Source organism: Mycteria americana, unplaced genomic scaffold (assembly GCF_035582795.1).
Source record: "Mycteria americana isolate JAX WOST 10 ecotype Jacksonville Zoo and Gardens unplaced genomic scaffold, USCA_MyAme_1.0 Scaffold_39, whole genome shotgun sequence".
In the NCBI taxonomy this organism is placed as follows: domain Eukaryota; kingdom Metazoa; phylum Chordata; class Aves; order Ciconiiformes; family Ciconiidae; genus Mycteria; species Mycteria americana.
In genome coordinates this window covers 425,100-446,346 of record NW_027445626.1, presented here as the reverse complement: position 1 = coordinate 446,346, position 21,247 = coordinate 425,100, and the positions used below count along the sequence as shown (strand labels likewise).

The 21,247-nt window shown below is 51.8% G+C and overlaps 1 protein-coding gene across 1 annotated transcript; it reads left to right on the top strand.

Annotated features, from left to right (window-relative positions):
* The first annotated feature begins 8,721 nt into the window (after window positions 1-8,721).
* LOC142403566 (olfactory receptor 14A16-like) lies at window positions 8,722-9,750 on the top strand. The gene has a single exon (XM_075489813.1). The coding sequence runs from the start codon at window positions 8,722-8,724 to the stop codon at window positions 9,727-9,729; it is 1,008 nt and encodes a 335-aa protein (XP_075345928.1). The 3' UTR covers window positions 9,730-9,750.
* Window positions 9,751-21,247: the final 11,497 nt, after the last annotated feature.

Sequence of the window (21,247 nt, the reverse complement as noted above, 5' to 3'; positions counted from 1 at the left end):
CATGGTTTAGTGGTGGACTTGGTAGTGCTAGGTCTACGGTTGGACTTGATGATCTTAAAGGTCTTTTCCAACCTGAATGATTCTATGATTCTATGATTCTCTGCAGCCCAGAGACGTAGTCCTATATTTCTGTGATTCTTCCACTCAGAGGACATGAAATCAAGTGAGGGCTGTAATGTGTGCTTTGTTTTGTTTTGTAGGCTGACAGTAAGGAGGTTCTGTATGCACGTATGGCATAAAATACAGTTTGGCTTCTGCATAGAGTAGAGGAAGCAGCAGCTGGCACGATCTTGTTCCTAGGCCTTCTAAGGAGCATCTCGTGGAGTGATCTGTGCCTTAACTTTAAGGAGCGCTTTCCTGAATGAGCTATGCCCACAGCTGCAGCCGGACATTTCCCTTGTGTGAATGAGGTGAATAAGGTGAACAGTCTGGAGAACATGCCCTTGGAGCAATGCAAGGACCTCCCATATTTGCTGCATAGCGGCACGAGTGGGGAGTCCGTCAAACCTAAGCTATCTACCTAAAAATGTTAGAGCCATTAGTGCACAAATGACTTGGGGTAGGATGTATCACAATAACATGCCTAAGACAGCTAAGGTAAATCTCCACCTGTGATTCCAAAATCTCTTCAGTGAAGAAGCATTGGTGGCACTCTGCCAGCTTGGATGGGATAGCATTCATCCCACTAACTTTGGCATTGAAGACTACACTCATCCATCTTCTTTTTCTGGGTTAGTAACCTGTGTGCCAGCTTGATGTAACAACCTCTGTATTTCCGTGTGTCCGTGGCTTGAGAGGGAAGTTATTGAAACAACACAAGAAAACTCTCTCAGATCAAAGGCAAAACCAAATGTCTCACATGGAATGACAATCCCATCTTCTCATTCACATGAATGAGCAAATCCTGGTTTTGATTCTCTTTCCAAAAGAACATCTTTGTCTTGCAAACCACGAGTGAAAAGTAAGCCAGGAAAATTACGAAACGGCCACATTGTGACAAGAATTAGAGAAGAGGAGGTGTTTCTGTTTAATTTTGGAGAGACCTTAAGGTACAGCTGTAATCCTCATGTCTTCAAAGGATGGTCCCCGCTGAGCAAGAGTCCTTCGCTTGTGCAAATTACCACATGTTGCCCAGCACGTGGCTCAGTGCACCTGAAACTACATATTGCAAAATTAAGCTGCCAAGTTAAGCTGCCAAGTCTATGCTAAGTCCAGTTCTCCTGAAGACCACTATAGGAGGAGATGATATCACCCTCTGGAGTGCTGATTCCTCCCCACTGTCAAAGGAGGCCAGGCAATGAACTCATCTTCGCAGACACTAAAGATATAAAAGTCTATGTTTGGATAAGCTAATTCCACTGACTTGCTAGATTAGCTGCAGTATTGGGTGTGAGAGCATTGTGTCAAGGCCTGGACATTTATTTCACCAAAGGTGATCCAGAGACAGGGGCATTGTTACTCAAAATGACTTTTCTGACCAGTATGCTAGATTTTGTAGCAACTTAGAAGAGGGGTACTTTGACAGAGCTAAACTGGACTGAATTTCAGGCATGTTTTTGTTCTCAGCAGGAGGTTAATGGAGACGTAAGTGCCACTTGGTCAAGAAATAAAGCCATTATTTTTCTCTTTATTGTGTTCCACCTATTTTCAGTCATTTCCTAAAGACCAAGAGGCTCAACAGAGATGCACTTGCACTTGCAAGGGGAGCCCTGAGGGACAAATTGACATCAAGCTGCTTCATTGCAGCCCTGTGGGAGATTGGCAGAGGTTAGACATTGTTGTCCAAGGCCTGTCTCCTTCCACTCCAAAAGGAAGCAGATGTCCTGAGGCTTCTGTGTTAAAACTGTCAACATTGTGAAGGCCTCTCTGCCTATCTCAGCTGCATCTAAACTAAGGCAAGGTGCCTCTGTTTTCATCATGGAATTGTTCCTCTAAAGGTAAGAGAGAGGAGTCTCATTCTTCAAGGCACTGGCAGTCTCCTCCTTGATGACATTGAAGAAGACATTCCCTCTGTCTGTTCCCTCTGCCTGTACAGGCAGGCTCTTAGTCCACCTTTCTCCACAGGCCTCATGAAAGTAGGACCTCCTTTGCACTCAGTGTGGGCAGCCCAGCCCCGTCCTCTGGCACTGTTCGGCAGAGCACAGGCCTCTGCCCATCAGCCTCTTCCTGATCGCCCGAGTGCTCAGTGGACTGGATGACCCTGCACTTGTCTAAGCTGGGCCCCAAATCCCTTCTCATTTCAACCCATTTCTTCATTTCCCAGTGCATGCAGCAGGTGTAGAGCAGGGGCTGATTGAACCCACTGCTCTCTCCATTTCCTCGCAAGTCTTCCAGGAACAATGTACCCATGTCTTTGCACTTCCAGCCAACGTATCACTTTGTGATGAGCTGTCACACAGAGATGTTTAGCCACCCTTCCCACATCTCGAGACCCGTTTTGACCACAGCACGTTGTTTGTAAAGGGCTCGCATCGGGGGACGTGAAGAACGTGGAGAGCGTGAGTAATTGCCCATGCTACACACATCCACCTGTATCGGAAGAGTGAAGCAGTATGCATCACTGAGAGTGGTGGTTTATTCACAAGCAGAGTCCTTTTATAACTGTAAGGTTGCAGCTGTTCCTGGTGGGGGTCTCTGCAGGTCCATCTATGAGTGCACCTGGAGTCCTGCTCCAGATGTGCCCCAGCTGTGGGTGGCTGCCCTTCCGCATGAGGCCAGACTAGGCGAATGAGGGACCCATGAGCAGCCATCACTCAGTAGATCCCACCATCCTTCGGGCACATTAATTGAAGGGGGATTTAGCAGACGGGTGGGACAAGACAGTCTCCAGAGATCCCTCCCAAACCCTACTGGTGTGATTCTGCGATTCTGTGAGTGATCTGTTTTGAGCCAGTGCACCTGAAGGAGTTTTCTAACCTGGATGATATTCACACTCACTTTTGGCTCTAGTTCAGATCTGACCCACACTTTGACTCCAGATGAACTTTTCTTTCTGTCAAAAACAAGAGCATTTTTCCTTTCACACCTGGGTTCTAATAGTGACTCCCAGACACCTTGGCCGCCTTTTTCCTCTACAACATGACTTGCTTCCAGAGACTGCTCCCCTGACTGAAGGGAGCTCAGGCTCCTCACCGGTGCCTACCCATTGCTGGTGGTAGCTGAAGAAGTGTATCCTGATCCTACACAGGTACAGTCTGGAGAGCCAGGCCCGGCAAGGAGTTAGAGCCCTTTTTGCCAACTTGCTCCTTGCTGTTCCTCCACAAGTTCCTCAGCTCTTGCAGCATTGAGGCCTATGGTCAGCAGGACCTCGTGAGTCTTGTGCTGCCAGTGGGAAGGAGGAAGCTAGTAAGCCTTCTCCAGCCCATCAGTCTCTCTAGGAGAAGACCCAGCTCTGCCTTAGGCACTCATTCTAGCCAACACCTGGACCCACATCCTCATGGGCTCCCCATTGCATGCACCCAGGCATTGGAGTCCAGGATGTTGGCAGCCCTGCCCCACTTGCTGGAGCACGGACCTCCTGTCCTACTGACCGGTGATTCCAGCTTGAAGTTCACTACCATTCACACATGCCCACTAAGAACAGGGAGTGCGCCTACACAGAAGGTAGTTGGAAATAGGCTCTAATGAGAACACAAGGTAGTGAGCATTGCAGGGCTCCATCAGAGAAGCGTAGGGACTTGCAACCTGGTTACACTCAGACGGCCCTTTTCTTCCCTTCTCTCTGTTTTTCCATTTTGTTGCCCAACAACTTTGTTAATGATTCTTTTCCTTTAGACTTTTTTAAAGGATTTTTACATGACTACAACCATCAGGAACTTATCTGAGTGTCTTAATTTCAGTATTACAAGTAATATAGAGATGAGGTTGCTGTGGGCATCAAAGTCAAGAGAAGGTTTAAAGGGAAATTGGAAGGAGACCATTGCAGTAGCTCTGTGAGTCTGTAGAACAGATGCTTAAAAATTAGTCATAGAATCATAGAATCATTTAGGTGGGAAAAGACCTTGAAGGTCATTGACTCCAACTGTGAACCTAACACTAATCACCTAACATTAATCACCACTAAACCATGTCCCTAAGCCATACATCTACACATCTTTTCCATACCTCCAGGGGTGGTGACTCAACCACTTCCCTGGGAAGCCTGTTCCAATGCTTGACAACCCTTTCAGTGAAGAAATTGTTCCTAATATCCAATCTAAACCTCTCTTGGTGCAACTTGAGGCCATTTCCTCTTGTCCTATCACCTATTACTTGGGAGAAGAGACTGACACCCACCTTGCTCCAACCTCCTTTCAAGTTGTTGTAGAGAGCGTTAAGATCTCCCCTCAGCCTCCTTTTCCCCAGGCTAAGCAACCCCAGCTCCCTCAGCCGCTCCTCATCAGACTTGTGCTCTAGACCCTTCACCAGCTTCGTTGCCCTTCTCTGGACATGCTCCAGCACCTCATTGTCTCCCTTGTAGTGAGGGGCCCAAAAGTGAACACAGTATTCGAGGTGCAGCCTCACCAGTGCCAAGTACAGGGGCACGATCACTGCCCTAGTCCCGCTGACGTCACTATTTCTGATAGAAGCCAGGACGCTCTTGGCCTTCTTGGCCACCTGGGCACACTGCTGGCTCATATTCAGCCAGCTGTCGACCAACACCCCCAGGTCCTTTTCTGCTGGGCAGCTTTCCAGCCACTCTTCCCCAAGCCTGGAGCGTTGCAGGGGGTGGTGTGAGCCAAGTGCAGGACCCAGCATTAGCCTTGTTGAAACTCATACAGCTGGCCTTGGCCCATCAATCCAGCCTGTCCAGATCCCTCTGTAGAACCTTCCTACCCTCAAGCAGATCAACACTCCTGCCCAACTTGGTTTTGTCTGCAAACTTACTGAGGCTGCACTCAATCCCCTCATCCAGATCATTGATAAAGATATTAAACACGACTGGCCCCAGTACTGAGCCCTGGGGAACACCACTGGTGACCGGCCACCAACTGGATTGAACTCCATTCACCACCACTCTTTGGGCCTGGCCATCCAGCCAGTTTTCTATGCAGCAAAGCATATGCCCGTCCAAGCCATGAGCAGCCACTTTCTCTGGGTACCTGGAGAACAACTGGTCTTGCTATTGAAGACTGAGGCAAGAGAAACCTCTTGAAGTAGTAAAACCAGTAGTGGCCAGTCGTGAAGGGAGAGGAGAATAACCCCATCCATCAGGACAGGCTGGGACTTGACCAGCTGACCCTGAGGAGGAGGCTCTGGGCACTACAGGGGACACCATATGAGCCAGTAGCTCATGCTCACCATGAACAAGGCCAGCTGCATACAGGGCAGCAGTAGGAGGAGCATTGGCCATGCAGACATCTTGAGTTCTCACCCCTCTTGTCTCAGCACTGGTGTGGCCACACACAAAGAGGTGTGTCTCAGTGTGGGGCTCCTCATTTTGCAGAAGGAGGGAGGAATTGGAGAGTGTGCAGAGAACGTCTGCCAAGGTGGTGTTTGGTGCACATGACCTGTGTGGGATGGCTGAGGGACATGGGCTTCTTTGGGCCAGTGCTGGGGAGTCTCCGGACAATATGGGAGTAGCCTGAGAGTGCTTGAAGGTTGGTTTCAGAGATGGCAGAGCTGTTCTTTGTAGTGGGAAACAGCATGAGAAAGAAATAATGCCACAAAGTGCAGCTTGGGACGTCCAGAGTGGACATGAGGAGAAAGAACTGTCACTCCAAGGGCAGTGCTGTTGTGCAACAGGTCACCCTGGGTGAGCCCAAGGCTTTGTGTTTTAAGGAAGGGCCAGGGAGGCTGGAGAGATTCCAGTAAAGGCAGGAAGATGCTGAGGTGAGAGCAAGGTGCAGTAGCAGGGTGGGTGCCTACAGCCTGCAGGGAAAGAGGCAGAGGTGATGCAAGCCCATAGGACAGCCTGTGGTGGAGATGACAGCGGGATGTAGAAAGGCTGAAAGCCCCCAACAGAGAGGAGCTCTTTCTGCCGTTGGCAATGGCCGTTGTCTCTGCCTCTGATGCCTCTGAGGAGACACCTTATCCTTTTAGCATTAGGGCCTCATTGCCTCCTTGTCCACATCCAGGAGCCTGGGAGGTGTCGCAGCATAGTCCTGCCCTTGGCATCACACATCCCCTCATCACATGGCCCCAGGAAGAGCCCTGAGCACCGTGTGAGGGACAAGATCTCCCTTCCCATGGGCTGGGGGTCAGTTGGTTAATGGGCTCAGGGCTCGGCCCTTTGCCTTAATGGGACACATTAAGGTTTACTCAGCATCAGAGCCACCTTCACATGTCCTTTGCCTGCCATCTCTGCCTCCAGCTTTCTGCTCTAACCAGTCCCCAGGGAGGCTTTGTCAGTAATGTCCCTCAGTGGGACCCATTAAGGCTCAAAGAAACTTTGCAGTTTGCATCCGACTTCTTCAGAGGTTTCCTCAACTTCTTCTCAGTGTCTGAGGTTCACGGACTTGGTCCCAAACCCACCAGAGAGGTCATTACAACACCTTGGGCTGGTCCTCTGCTGTTGAGCTGTTCCAGGCTCCTGGGATGGAGGGAGTGCATGGCAAGCAGGAAGAGCTACAGAGAGACAGCTCTGCCCAGGAGCAGCTCCTCTGCAAAGCACCGCAGGGCTGAGGGCACTGCCTGCAGGCACTGAGTGGAGACAAGCAGGGCAGAGAGAGGTTAAAGGCGGTCTGGGCTGGGTGGATGGCTGAGAGCTCACTGCAGGAGCAATCTTCACAGCCTCTCCACCCTAAGTCTCGCTGCACGGCAATGAACATGAGCTCCCTGGAGGGATACGATAAATCTATCACAGCGTACAGAGATCTCTCTCCAACGTAGAGGAGTAGGACCTGCTCCCGAGCAGGGCTTCCCTGCTGCACTGTCAGAGGAACAGGTAATGACAGTTGCCTTCTCCCGGGGATGGCTGCAGGGGTGTGAAGCTGGGTGTGCAGGCAGGGCTGCCCAGGGCTGTCCTGCAGAGCAGGGTCCCTGCGCCCAGGGGGCTGTGTGCCAGGGCAGGGACTCTGACACTTGCCAGGGCCAGCACTCGTCCTGCTCGGGTGGCTCCACACAGCGCTGCAGGGAGAAGCTGTGGGTGGAAGGAGCGGCCCCCGTCAGGGCATGGTCCCTCTGCTGTGGAGAGGGTGCTGCGTGGGTCAGGGCTGCTCACAGCTCCACATCACTTCAGGACATTGCCAGAGGCAGATTTTCAAGAAGCACATCAAGGCAGGTGCTACGTGGAAGGAAAGGTGCTTTCTGAAGCCTGTGCTTTCCGTTTCCTGCTGAGTTTGTGGGGGAACATAGCCATGGAGCTGTGAGGTTTGCAGAAGAGACTGAGACCTCGACAGCATTAGACTGAGAGGTCAGTAGGTCTGTGAGGAAGCTGATTCAGTCCCTCCACCAGTTCCTTTACCCAATGAAAGCCCCATCACTTGTGTGGAATCCTCGTGGGTTATCTGACCTGCCCCTTCTCTGAGATGCTCCTGGGCAGTGTCCTGCTGCCAGGAGGGCTCTGCAGGGCAGACCTGAGCACAGAGCGGGTGGGATGTAGTCTGTGGGCACTGATAGGTAGCAGCCAATGGGAGAGAGAAGCAGCTCCTGGCAGGGACAGATCCAGGCAGCAGAGACACAGAGGAGGAGTGAGAGCAAAGTGCTGAGAGCAAAGGCTGGGAGGGGGGAATTGGGCATCTCCCTGTCAGCCCTTCATTGAACATGTTTTTCCCCTACCAAGTCTGTCAGTCTCCTCTGCCACCCAGCAGAGCCTCTGCCCTCAAGGCGCTGGGGTGCAGGGCAGGAGCTGCCTCCTCTGCAGCCTGAGCTCCAGCAGAGGAGACTCTCCTGAGTGCCCATCTCTCCCTCCCTGGCCCTGCCTCACTTGGCAGAAGCCCTGGGGTATTTCTCCTGCTTTCTCCACCTGCCCCTGCTGCTGCTGTTTTCAGGCTCTCTAGGGATGGGCTTTGCAGCAGCAGCTCAGCAACTGACCCTGCAGGTCTGGCCATGCAGCTGTGTCCATGGGAGCAAGGTGCCCAAGGCCTCTTCTAGCCTGTGGGTGTCTGGGCAATGCAGTCCATAGGGTGGGGAGAAAGCTGGCTCTCTCTTCAGGACACCCCATCTTCAGGGCATCCAGAAGCTCACAGCTCTTCCCTGGGGAGGGGAGTGTGGAGATCATCTGCATTTTGCAACTGGCTTCCTCTGTTCTGAGAGTATCCAGTTTCCTTTCCAGTATCCAGTTTCCTTTCAGGGCAAGAGCTGAGTGTGACCATCCTGTGGCTCCGAGAGGTGTGAGCCAAGGGCAGCTGAGAGCAAGACTGAGGGACAGACCATCTCTCCTCCCTATGCACTGAGGGTCCAGCCCTTTGCCTGCCAGGGCTCTCAGGGTAGCACTTGCAGTGTAGCAGAAATGCCAAGGATGTCTGCCTTCCACAAACCCCCCTCAGGTGGGACAAGGAACAGGAACAAAAGAAACCGCAACAAAACCAAACCCCCACAGCTCTCCTCTGCAGTCGGGTGAGTTGGGAGGGATAGTTCTGAGATGGCATTGATTTCATGAGTGGATTTAAGCAGAGGTCACTCCTGGTTTCTCTCTGCCTGTTGGTGCACAGCAGGACTGACTCCTCCGGTGCCCACAGCAGAATCCCCTGCTCCCCGTTGGGCCCTCAGCCAGCAAGAAAGAGAGTTGCAGCCAGGCAGCTGCATGAAGGTCTTTCTGGAAGGAGAGAGAGACGCTGGCGGGGTGTGTTTCTGTGAGAAATGCAGCAGGTTTTGCTAAGAGCTGTGTGTCCTAACACTTCACTGCCTTTTCCTCTTTGGACAGGCCCCCATACCCAGAGGAAGCAAATGTCCAACAGCAGCTCCATAACCAAGTTTCTCCTCCTGGCATTCGCAGACACACGGGAGCTGCAGCTCTTGTACTTCTGGCTCTTCCTGGGCATCTACCTGGCTGCCCTCCTGGGCAACGGCCTCATCATCACCACCGTAGCCTGTGACCACCACCTCCACACCCCCGTGTACTTCTTCCTTCTCACCCTCTCCCTCCTCGACCTGGGCTCCATCTCCACCACTGTCCCCAAAGCCATGGCCAATTCCCTGTGGGACACCAGGGCCATCTCGTACCAAGGGTGTGTGGCCCAGGTCTTTTTCTTTTTCTTTTTTATATCAGCTGAGTATTTTCTTCTCACTGTCATGGCCTACGACCGCTACATTGCCATCTGCAAACCTCTGCACTATGAGACCTTTGTGGGCAGCAGAGCTTGTGTCCACATGGCAGCAGCTGCCTGGGGCAGTGGGTTTCTCTATGCTGTGCTGCACACTGCCAATACATTTTCACTACCACTCTGCCAAGGCAATGCCTTGGACCAGTTCTTCTGTGAAGTCCCCCAGATCCTCAAGCTCTCCTGCTCAGACACCTACCTCAGGGAAGCTGGGCTTCTTGTGGCTCGTGTCTGTTTTGCATTTGGGTGTTTTGTGTTCATTGTGCTGTCCTATGTGCAGATCTTGAGGGCCGTGCTCAAGATCCCCTCTGAGCAGGGACGGCACAAAGCCTTTTCCACGTGCCTCCCTCACCTGGCCATAGTCTCCCTGTTTATTAGCACTGCCATGGTTGCCTACCTGAAGCCCCCCTCCATCTCCTCCCCATGGCTGGACCTGGTGGTGTCAGTTCTGTACTCGGTGGTGCCTGCAGCAGTCAACCCCCTCATCTACAGCATGAGGAACAAGGAGCTCAAGGATGCCCTATGGAAACTGACCCAATGGCCGTAGCGTCACTGACAACAACCTGCCTCCCAGCACTTCACATGTCCCGGAGCTTATCTTAGGCCAGCAGTCTGCTTTTTTCCCTGTAAGAATTCTACTTACATATAATTTTCTAGGTTGATACTACTTCTCTTGAGGCTTTATCCTGTTGGGTCTGACCCTAGCACCACATTGTGTCAGCTGTGACCTGTCCACTAGCAGCTCTTCAATAAAAGGGCATCTCCTGGGTGCAGTCCCTGGAGCTTGGGCTCTTCCTCCCAAGTGGCTGCCACTAAAATGTCCAAGGAATTGGTCTTTTAAAAAGTCTTTTCTCCTTATGTTCTCCCTGTGTTTGGGGTTAAGCTCACAGTATCATGGCGTTCCACTGGACCAGAAGTTCTGGTTTTAAAGGCTCTCTTCTTGGCGTAAGATGGTGCATGAGCTCCCCATTCCCTCCTCAGGCTGCTTCACATACGTCAGGACTCATGGCATATAGCCGTCTTTATGGACATGAATGTGGAGCGGTCAGGAGAGGACGAGGACTCACCACGTGCCCTGGGGTGGGAGTGAATGGAGGCACACAAAGTGAAACACCCTCAAACACCCCAAAAGCAAAGCACTAAATCAAGGTATGCACAAAGAAGGACTCTGCAGTGCCATGGGACTCAGCGTGGACCCAGTGGGCATGGCAAAGGGAGACTGGAGAGATGCGGGAGGTGCCTGAGGAGCCCCAGGGCCAGGACTCTTGTGCTGTCCTAGGGAGAGGGGCTGGTGGGGGCAGAGAAGGGTGCAAATGCAGTCGGGGTTAGGGACAACCTACAATATGAATGCAGCAGGGCTAGAGATTGACTGGGCTCCGTTTCCTCTTGCCCTTTTGGCCAGCAGCAGCCCTGGGGCTGGTGGGGAGGCTGACCCCCCTGTCTGACCTCCAGGAGCTGCTGTGGCCTTCAGAGCAGCCGGAGCTGTGGTTGAGTGCCCAGAGTGCTGCAGCCCCCTGTGGTGGGCACTGCCATGGGGCCAGGGCAGGTGTGGAGAGCTGGAGCTGGGGCTGGGCTGGAGAAGTCCTGGAAGAGGAAACACCAGTGTAGAGCTAAGCTGTGCGAGTGTGCAGGAGAAGGGCACACAGCAGGGTGCTCACAAGGCAGAGCCAGGTGGCAAAATGAAGGAAGCAAGGCACCAAAGGTGCAGAAGAGAGGGGCTTGGTCTGTGCCATGCTCCCTGGACACCCCGGGGAAGCTGCCCTAGGAATATTGTCCCAGACCGGTCCCATACACCAGCCATTTCCATCTCTGGGCATACAGCCCAGCCATGAGAAGGGACCTTTGCTGTATGGTCACCTCCATCCTCCTCTGAGGCTCAGTGATACCCAACTCCACAGCCATTATTAATAAAGAGGAAACCAGTTTCCTACTGACACTCTTTACACACCAAGTCCCAGAGCTCTTGCCACAGCTGCTCTCTCAGCCAAGCCCATTCTCAGACAGCTCCAGCTCGAGCAGGTGCTCATGGCCTTGTCTCGACAAATACTGAAGCTGTCCAGTGATTCAGAACGCACCAGCTGGCCTGGGTCCTTGCTCCAGTGTTTGACTCCGAGGGATTTCTCAAAACCCCAGCTCTCTCAGCCTCTCCTTGTCCATAACGTGCTCCAGGCCCCAACCATCCTTCTGGCCTCTGCAGGACTTGCTCCAGTCTGTCAGGGTCTTCATTGTGCTGGGAAGCCCTATACTGGGTGCAGCAGTCCTGGGGTGGTCCTGTGGTGGGTTAACGTTGACCAGCAGCCAGACAGCCACCCAGCCGCTCACTCACTCCCCCAGCTCAACAGGACAAGGGGAGAAAATAAATCAGAAAAGCGCATTGGTCAAGGTGTGTGTGGGTAGAGGCCAGAAATGTTGGCACTGTGGTAGGTGCTCGGTTTGGTTTGACCCCAGCCAGCAGCTAAGCACCCACAAAGTCGTTTGCTCACTCTCCCCTACCCCCACCACCCCCAGCAGGACGGGGGAGGGAACTGGAAGTGCAAAAGCAAGAAAACTCATGGGTCAGAACAAAGACAGTGTAATAGGTGAAGCAAAAGCTGTGTGTACAAGCAAAGCAAAATGAGGAATTCATGCACTACGTCCCATCGGCAGGCAGATGTTTAGCCATTTCCAGGAAAGCAGGCCTTGGGAAGACAAGTGCCTTGATCACATATATTTCTCCTTTTTCCTTCTTTCATTGAGTTTGAGGTTTTACTTTTTTTGCTGAACCTGCCATCATATGCAATGGAATATCCCTTTGGTCATTCCGGGTCAGCTGTCCCAGCTGTGTCCCTGCCAACTTCTTGCGTACCCCCAGTCTACTTGCTGCAGGGGCAGAGTGGGAAAAAGAGAAAGCCTTCACGCTCTGCAAGGACTGTGCAGCAATAGCCAAAACACTGTTGCGTTATCAGTGCTGTTTTAGTGTCAAATCCAAAGCACATCACCCTATGGGCTGCATTAACTCCATCGCAGCCATTTACAGGTCATACATCAGGGTGAGGAATGAACGATGTCTCAATTAAATGATCTGAGGAAATCAGTGGATCACAGGGCCTGGCTCTTCTGGGGGACTAGGTTTCCTCGGTATTCAGTGGTCCAGTGAGACAGCAGGATGCAAACCTTCCAGGAGGTTTCTTGTGGTGTTTGTGGAAACGTTCTTAGCAGAGCTGCCAAAGAGTCCCTTCAGTCTTCTGCTCACCTGGACCTGGCACTCCCAAAAGAGGAAGAGCTGGTCAGGCATGTGAATACCAGTGTCAGCCTTGGCTGGGGTGACCATGAAATGCTGGTCTCCCAGATCTCCAGGGAGGTGGGGAAGGAGGGTAGCAGAGCACAGAGCCTGGACTTCAGGGCATGAGAAGTTGGCCTATGGAGGGCACTGCAGGTGGGATCCCATGGGGGCAGTGTCAGGGCCCTGAGAGCATCCATAGGTCTTCATCACCCTGACCAGCCTAATGTGGGGCCTGGACCCACAGCTCTGTCCATGGGCCCAGGGGACCATTGAAGCCCAAGCCTGAGCTTCAGCCCCAGCTTGAGCTATGCTGTAGGTGTCCTGGTTTCCAGACCAGCCATAGACACAGCCTTGCCTGTCCATGAACCCTCTTGATTCGGGCTTGCAGTCTCACTTCCCAGCTTGGTTCTTCATGGGGTGTACAATGAAATGACACTGTGGCCCTCCAAGTGCCACACCCCAGGTGATTCACAGAGGCCTAGGGCCTTTCTGCTTCCTTTCTTCCCATCACTTGGTCATGTTTGGGGAGGAGAGGAAGGAAAAGCAGGTGAGCTTTCTGGGTGCCAATTGTTGAAAGTGGGGAGCAGAGGCGTCACAAGTGAAATGATCAAAAGGCTATATTAGTTCAAAACTCTTATTTTGAGCTCCTTTCTCGGAGGCTGAAATCTTCAGCAGGAACCTGGAAGCTCTGAGATCCCTCCATCTCCCTCTCTTTCAGTGATTAAGTTGATAGTACCCAAGTCAGAGGCTTTTTTCAATTGTTTACAGCCTAAAGCACCCCTTGCTCTGCAGATGTGCCAGGAAACTTGCAGAAGGATCATACTCTTCTGCACAAGAAGGTGGATGTTCCCAGGAATCTCAGGAGGCATGGCATAGTGACAGCTGTGTTCAGGGAGCTGCTCAAATGCCGCATCTCCATTTCTGTAACGCTGCCTTAGATGCCTGGTTCATGTGTAAACTCCCTCTGCAAATGCTGACATTTACTGCGCTACCTGTTCTGAGCCCAGAGCTGGCCCTGCTTGGAGCTGGGTGGGACTCGAGACTTCCTGAGCTCCCTTTTACCCTGAATTGTCCTGTGATGTAGGGACCCTCACCTCCAGCTTAGTCTCTTCTTGGAGGGCACGTTGCAAGGCACAGGCTCATGGAAGGGTTGGTGGGGAAAAGACTGCTGGGGTTCTCTAGTCCAGGCTCCAGGCTGGCTGTGACTTTGTGGAGCTGAAACCTGAAGCGCTCCAAAGGTGGAGATCACAGCAATGCTCCTCCTAGGCCCTTATATTTTTCCTAAAGCTCAGCCTAGAGCTCCCAAGAGGCAGTTTGTGGCTGTGGCCTCTGTCATCTCATTGTACTGTGTTCAGTTTTGGGCCCCCCACTACAAGAGGGATATTGAGGTACTGGAGCATGTGCAGAGAAGGGCAACGAAGCTGGTGAAGGGTCTGGAGCAGAAGTCTTATGAGGAGCGGCTGAGGCAGCTGGGACTGTTTAGCCTGGAGAAAAGGAGGCTGAGGGGAGACCTCATCGCTCTCTACAACTACCTGAAAGGAGGTTGTAGAGAGGTGGGGGTTGGTCTCTTCTCCCAGGTAACAAGTGATAGGACAAGAGGAAATGGCCTCAAGTTGTGCCAGGGGAGGTTTAGACTGGATATTAGGAAATTTTTCTTCACCGAGAGGGTTATCAAGCATTGGAACAGGCTGCCCAGGGAAGTGGTTGAGTCGCCATCCCTGGAGGTATTTAAAGGACGTTTGGATGAGGTGCTTAGAGACATGGTGTAGTGGTGGTTTTGGCAGTGTTAGGTTTATGGTTGGACTCGATGATCTTAAAGGTCTTTTCCAACCTATATGATTCTGTGATTCTGTGATTCTGTGATTGGCCACTGCAAGAAGCGAGCTTGGCTCCATCATCTCTCCAGGTAGCTGTAGGCTTTCATTAGGTTGCCCTGTGCCTCCACTTCAGCAGGCTCAAGCGAGGCCCACTTCCCTCAGACTCTCCTCACACCTCATGCTTTAGGCCCCTAGCTCCATCTTGCTAGACCTCCTCAGGACCCGCACCTCTTTATTCTCCTTTGGAATTGTGAGACCCACTGGCTCCTATGGCATCCACTACGGTGCCCAGGCCCTTCTCCGCAGGGAACTCCTTAGCCGGTCAGGTCCTTACCAATGCTGCTGCATGAGTTGCTGTGCAGCTTGTGGGTTGAAATAAAAACAGTTTAACAGGCAAAAGAAAAAGATAAAGCCAAACATAAACCAAAACCAACAGGCAACGCATGGGCAATCACTCACCTCCTCTCACAAGCAGACTGATGCCCAGCAACAGCCAAAACACTGGTGCGTTATCAACGCTGTTTGAGGCACAAATGCAAACACATAGCACCACAGGGGCTGCTACGAAGGAAGTGAACACCATCCCGGCCAGACCCAGTACACTTGAAGTGGGGGCCCAGAAGTGGACACAGGAGTGTCCAGGTGGTCTAACGAGGGATGAGCAGGGGCAGACGATCTCTTCCCTCACACTTTTGGCGAGGCTTCTCTTTATAGGACACTGCTGGTTGCCTTTGTTACCAGGTCGCACTGGGTTGTGTAGACCACTGCTGGATCGTGTTGTGCCCTCTGTTCCCCAGCTCCACCAGGGCCTTTTACGCAGAGCTACTCCCTGGCCAGGCAGTCCCCAGCCCCTGCCACTGCAAGCCGTTAGTCTATCCCAGGTGGTGGATCTGGCCTTGCCCTTGTTCTAGTTCATGAAGTTCCTCACAGGACAGTCCTCCTGCCTGTCCGGTTTCTCCTGAATGACATCCCTAAGGCACAGGAATGGTCCTTCCAGTGTAGTGTCATTGACAAATGTGGTGAGAGGTTCCTCCTCTGGGTCATGGATGCACATGTGAAAGTGCACAGGGCCCAGGAGAGTCCCTTGTGCTGCCCCACAATGCCCCAGGATGTGCCAGTGGCCTTCAGGTAGGCTATGACCCCTTCACCACTGCTCTCTCAGCCTCATCGTCCAACTGGTATTTTACCCAGCTGTTTGTTGACCCATCCAGGCTCTAATGGCCTAACCTGGGTACAAGAACATTGCAGGAGACCATGCCACAAGCCTTGCTTAAGCTGAGGTGAACAACATCCACTGTTCTCCCCTCATGCACAAAGGCAGTTACTTCGTCATGAAGGGAAGCAAGTTGACGAGGCATGATTTACCCTTTGGAAGTCCATGCTGACTGCCTGTGGACACATTCTTCTCTTTCAGGGTCCCAGAAATGTCACCCAAGAGGACTCCAACTGCTGGCACACTCCTCACCAAGGTGAGCTTGTACAGCCTGTGGCTCCCTGGGGTGCACTTTTGGCCTCTTTCAAAGATGGGTGCAACATAGGCTTGTCCTCACTCACAAGAGACCTCTCCCAATCCCATGACCTTTCCAAAGGCACATTCCACAGAAATATCAATCTTCCCCTCTAACTTCCTTACCACTATTCTGCCTGTTATGCGGTGTATTTCATTTCTCTCATTTATCATATACTTTCTCCTGTCCTGACACAAAGACCATTTCTGAAGTCCTCTTTTCAGATGCAGACTGCCTCGACAAAGGCCCTTGCCATGATTCTCCAGCTTTCTCCTTGCCTTACTCTTTCTTCATTTGGATACCTCTCACCTATGCTGCTGCTTTGAGCTTCAGGGACTAAAAGCTTGCCTGTCTCTCAGTAGCCTAATTGTCTCTCTTCAAGAGCCAACTCTTCAATTATGTTTATAGCTCCCTTTTTGTATCTATCGATCTACAACATTCCTCATAAGATTATCCCTTGTAGAAAGTCAGCCTCATGAGAGGCAGCTTGTACTTAGCGTATGGTTGAGGAGTGTGTTTTAGTGTTCATGAAACTTGATCATGCTTTACTTTGCTTTGCTTGGAAAGAGGAAAATTCCTTCTGTGCCTGTGTGCAGCCGGTTCTCTAAGGAGATGAGGTGGGAGATGGTGCCATGGAGCTGTAACATTCAGCTCCCAGAGGTCAGTGAAGTCTGAGGTAAGGCAAAGTGAAGCAAGTCCCAGGTGGCCAATGACAGAAATGGTGAGGCTGGGGAGGTGAGGAGCAAGGCTGTCCATACCGTGTCAGACCTCAAGGGGCTGCTTTGCCTGCCTGTCCAGACTTCCTGAGGAGACACTCTGCATCAATATCAATGGGAGAATGCTGCTATCACCTCTTCTTTAAACTGAAATTAATAAAATACAACGTTTAAAAAAATATTTTTTATTGGGTGCACTTTGAAATCTTCCTCTTTAACAACACTGTGAAATGCTTCCAATTAGCTGTACAAGTCTTGAAGACTTGAAGAAAATTACAGGAAGAGAACTAGCTCATTAGGGCTTTCTGTATTTTAATGAGCCCCATGGTGTATTTGGCCCTGGGTCTGTGAAGCTCAGATACTGAGAGGAGACTGAAGAAACCTCTCAAGAAGTCAAAGCCAGAAGAAAAACCTTGAAGCATTGATTGGCCCCACTGAGGGCCATTACTGACAAAGCCTCCCCAAGGACTCGTTAGAGCAGATAACTGGAGGCTGTGATTGCAGGTAGGCAAAGGCAATCTGCAGGGGGCTGTAATGCTGAGAAAAGCCTTGGTTTCTTTTATGGAGCAGCAAGGCCAAACCCTGACCCCCAGGCCCTGGGAAGGCAGATCTTGTCCCTCACGAGTGGCTCAGGGCTCTTCCTGGGGGCAGTGGCATGTGAGGATGAGCAATGCCAAGTGTCAAAAAACTGTGCAACACTTCCTGGCCTCCCCAAGAAGAGGCGAGGAAGAAACAACATCCAGAGCCTCCAAAGACAGTTTCTCCTGGTAGGCCTCGGTAGCAGAGGCAACTGCCCTAGCCAAGAGGGCAAAGGCCTCGTCCCTGTTGGGCTTAGGGGGAGGCTTTGGTGTTCTGCTGAGGGTGTCTAGTTAGTGTGAGGGTATGGGCGCGCTTTGTGGATTTGGGTTGTGTGTCGGGCTGGTGACAGGGTTAGGGTCAAGGCTAGCATCTTAATGTTTGGGCTAAAGGCTAGGAATTTGAGTGAGGAATAGGGTAAGAGTAGGAGTTTATGGTTTGGGGCTTTGGTTTAGAGGTCCGGTTTGAGGTTAGGGATTAGAGTAGTGGATTCGTGTCAGGGTGAAGGGTGCCATTTAGGGGTAGTGTTAGGGCTTAAGGTTACTGGTTAGAAATAGGGTAGATGCCCAACGTGAGTGTTTTTACAGTCAGTGTCACATTAGCATCAAAATTACCTGAACACATCTTTCCTCTTCGAAGTCTTTCATCCCTGTTGGCCAAACCTCTCTTCCCTCCCCTAAATCTTGTCCCAGCTACCCCTGACCTCCCCAAATCTCTCATCCTTTTGGGGACAGCACTGTAATGGCTTTCAAGACCTCAGAGTACCTGTCTCCCCACTGCTGGCTGGTCAGAAGTGACCTCACAGCCAGCGTCCAAGGGGACACAATGTGCTGCTGTGCTGGAGAGGTTCTTGCTCAGCCTGCCCAGCAGTGCTGGAGGCAGGTGATGCCCTCCGCCACCCCTAAGGTTCTCTGCCTGCCTACCAGCTCATGCTCCAGCAGTGCTCCCATATATCTTGGGACACATGGGTGCTTCAGCTACCCCAGGGCAGCGGCCACCTCTGTGTGGATCCCTGAATCAAGGCCTGAATGTAGATTTTCAGAAAAACTTGTAACTTCAGCATGAAAGAACTCAATATAATAGCTGAAAAACTCTTCGTTACCAGCATTGCTAGTTTTTAAATGACTTTTCTTTTTTTTTTCATAGTTTTTTATTAACAGCACCAAGGGTCTGTACTAGCAAGCTGATTATGCTCTCTTGCTGAATGGAAATACTTTTATGCAGCCACTTATCAAAATAAGTTTCTTACCAATGGTTCAAAGGGAGAAACTTTGCTCAGAAGAACGACTGTATTTATATTGGCACATTTGATCTCCCTACATCTGCCTCTCTGTCTTTTCTCCTTCCTCTGCCTATTCTAGCTTCAGTGAACTCTCCAGGGGAAGCACTCATTGCATGACAGAGTAACTCAGGTTGGAAGAGACTCGAACATTGTCTTGTCCAACTCTCCCGTTCAAGGCAGGGTGAAGTAGGTGAGGTAGGTAAAAGTCTCCCCCCCACATTGCCATCATCCACAAAGGAGCTGAAGGTGAGCTCCCTCCCGTCATACAGGGAGATAATAAAGATGTTCAAGAGTGTCGGCCCAAGCGCTGGTCACTCAGGGATGTCGCTAGTGACTGGTTGCCAGGAAGACTCCATACCACCCATGACATCTGGACCTGATCGTCCAGCTAAACTCCTCTAGCCTCTTCTTGTTGCCTCCTGTTGCCTCCTGTTGCCTCCTGTTGCTTCTTCACCTCCTCCTCCTGTTTCCTTATCCTCCTGCTGCCTGCTGTTGTCTCCTCCTCCGGTGTCCTGTTTCCTCCTTTTGCCGCCTCCTCCTCTTTCCTCCTTCTCTTCCTCCTCTTCCTTTTGCCTCTTGTTGCCTCCTGTTGCCTTCTCCTCCCCTTCTTCTTGTTGCCTCCTGTTGCCTCCTCTTGTCTCTTCCTCCTCCTCCTTTTATTGCCTCCTGGTTCCTTCTGTTGCCGCCTCCTCCTCTTGCCTGCTTTTGCCTCCTGTTGCCTCCAGTTGTCTCCTCCTGACTCCTCCTGTTGCCTCTCCCTCAAGTTGCTTCCCGTTTCCTCTTGTTGGCTCTCCCTTCACCTCTCATTGCCTCCTCTTGCCTCTGTCTCCTCCTCCTGTTGCCTCCTGTTGCATCCTACTCCTGTTGCCTCTTCCTGCTCTCCCTCCTTGGTTCCTCTTTCCTCCTCTTGCCTCCTTTTCCTCATCCTGCTGTTGCCTCCATTTCCCTCCTCCTCCTCTTGCCTCCTGTTTACGCCTCCTCTTGTTGCCTCTTACTGTCTCCTGTTGCCTCCTACTCCATTTGCATCCTCTTCTCTCCTCCTCCTCTTCCTCCTCCTCTTGCCTCCCGCTGACTAGTTTCCTCCTCTTGCCTCCTCATCCACCTCCTCCTGTTGGTTTCTCTTGCCACTTGTTGCTTCCTCTTCCTCTTCTTGTCTCCTCCTTCTCTTCTTGTCTCCTGTCCTTCTGTTGCCTCATCCTCCTGTTGCATCTTGTTGCTTCCTCCTCCTGTTTCCTTCTGTTGCCTCCTCCTCCTCATTCTCCTGTTGCCCTTTGTTGCCTCCTCCTCCTCCTCCTGTTCCCTCTTGTTGCCTGCTGGTGTCTCTTGTTCCTCCTCCTCCTTTTGCATCCTGTTGCCTCCTCCACCTCTTGACTCCTCCTCCTTCTCCTGTTTTATCCTCTGGCCTCCTCTTGCCTCCTCCTTTTCCTCCTCCTCTTGCCTCCTGTTGCCCCCTCCTCCTCCTGTCACCTCCTGTTTCCTCCTGTTGCCTCCTGCTCCTTTTGCCTCCTCCTCCTCTCTTTGCCTCCTCCTCCTATTCCCTCGTGTGGACTCCTCTTTCCTCCTCCTCTTCCTCTTGCCTCTGCTTCCCTCTTGTTGCCTTTCCCTCCTACTCATTTTGTCTCTTGTTTCTTCTGTTACCTCCTGTGGCTTCCTCCTCCTCCTCCTCATTTTGGCTCCTGTTTCTTCCTCTTGCATCCTACTCCTTGTTCTCCTCCTCCTCTTGCCTCCTGTTACTCCTTGTGTCCTCCTTTTCCTCCTCTTTCTCCTTCTCCTGTTTCCTTTTGTTGCATCCTCCTCCTCTTCTTGCATCCTGATCTCCCGTGTCCTCCTCCTCCTCCACCTCCTCTTCTCTCCTGTTGCCCTTTCTTGCCTCCTGTTGCCTCCTGTTTCCTTCTCTTATTGCTGCCTCTGGTTGCCCCCTCCTCCACTTGCCTCCTGTTGTCTCCTGTTCCTTCATCCTCCTCCTGTTGCCTCCTGTTGTGTCCTGTTGCCACTTCCTCCTCATCCTCCTCTTCATGTTGACTCCTTCTGCCTCCTGTTGCCTCTCATCCTCTTTTCTTCTTCTTCCTCATCCTCTTCCTCCTCCTGCTCTTCCTTCTCTTACCTCATTCTCCTCCCCTTGTTGCCTCCTCCTCCTGTGCCTTCTCTTCCTCCTCCTCTTCCTGTTGCCTCCCTTTGCCTCCCATTGCCTCCTCCTCCTCCTCCTCCTCCTCCTCCTCCTCCTGTTGCCTTCTCCTCTTCCTCTGCCTTCTCCTCCTGTTGCCTCCTCCTCCTGTTCTATCTCAGACTGCTTATGTTCCTCCTCTTCCTCTTCCTGTTTCCTCTTCCTCCTCTTCCTCCTCCTCTTGTCTCTTGTTGCCTCCTGTTGCTTCCTGTTCCATCCTCTTCCTTTTGCCTGTTCTCATCATCCTCTTGTCACCTCCTGTTGCCTTCTCCTCCTCCTCCTCTTCCTCCTCTTCCTGTTGCCTCCTGTTGCCTCCCCCTTTCCTGTTGCCACTCTTGCCTCCTGTTGGATGGTCCTCCTGTTACCTCGTGTTGCTTCCTGTTGCCTCCAGTTGACTCTTGTTGCCTCGCCCTCTTGTTGCCTCCTGTTCCTTCTCCTCCTTTTCCTCCTGTTAACTCCTGTTGCCTCCTTTTCCTCACGTTGCCTTTATGTCCTCCTCCTCCTCCTGTTGCCACCTCTTGCCTTTTTTTTCCTCCTCCTGCTGTTCTTCCTCCTCCTCCTGTTGCCTCGTCTTTCTGTTGCCTTCTCCTCTTTCTCTTCCTTCTCCTCCTGTTACACCCTCCTCATTTTCTTCCTCTTCCTGTTTCCTTCTCCTCCTCTTCTTATTGTTTCCTTCTCCTCTCCTCTTCCTTTTGCCTTCTCTTCCTGTTGCTTACTTCACCTTCTTCTCCTCCTGTTTC

Bases quoted from the DNA above. Each gene is read 5' to 3' on its own strand.
- LOC142403566 (XM_075489813.1), top strand. From the start codon at position 8,722: ATGCAGCAGGTTTTGCTAAGAGCTGTGTGTCCTAACACTTCACTGCCT.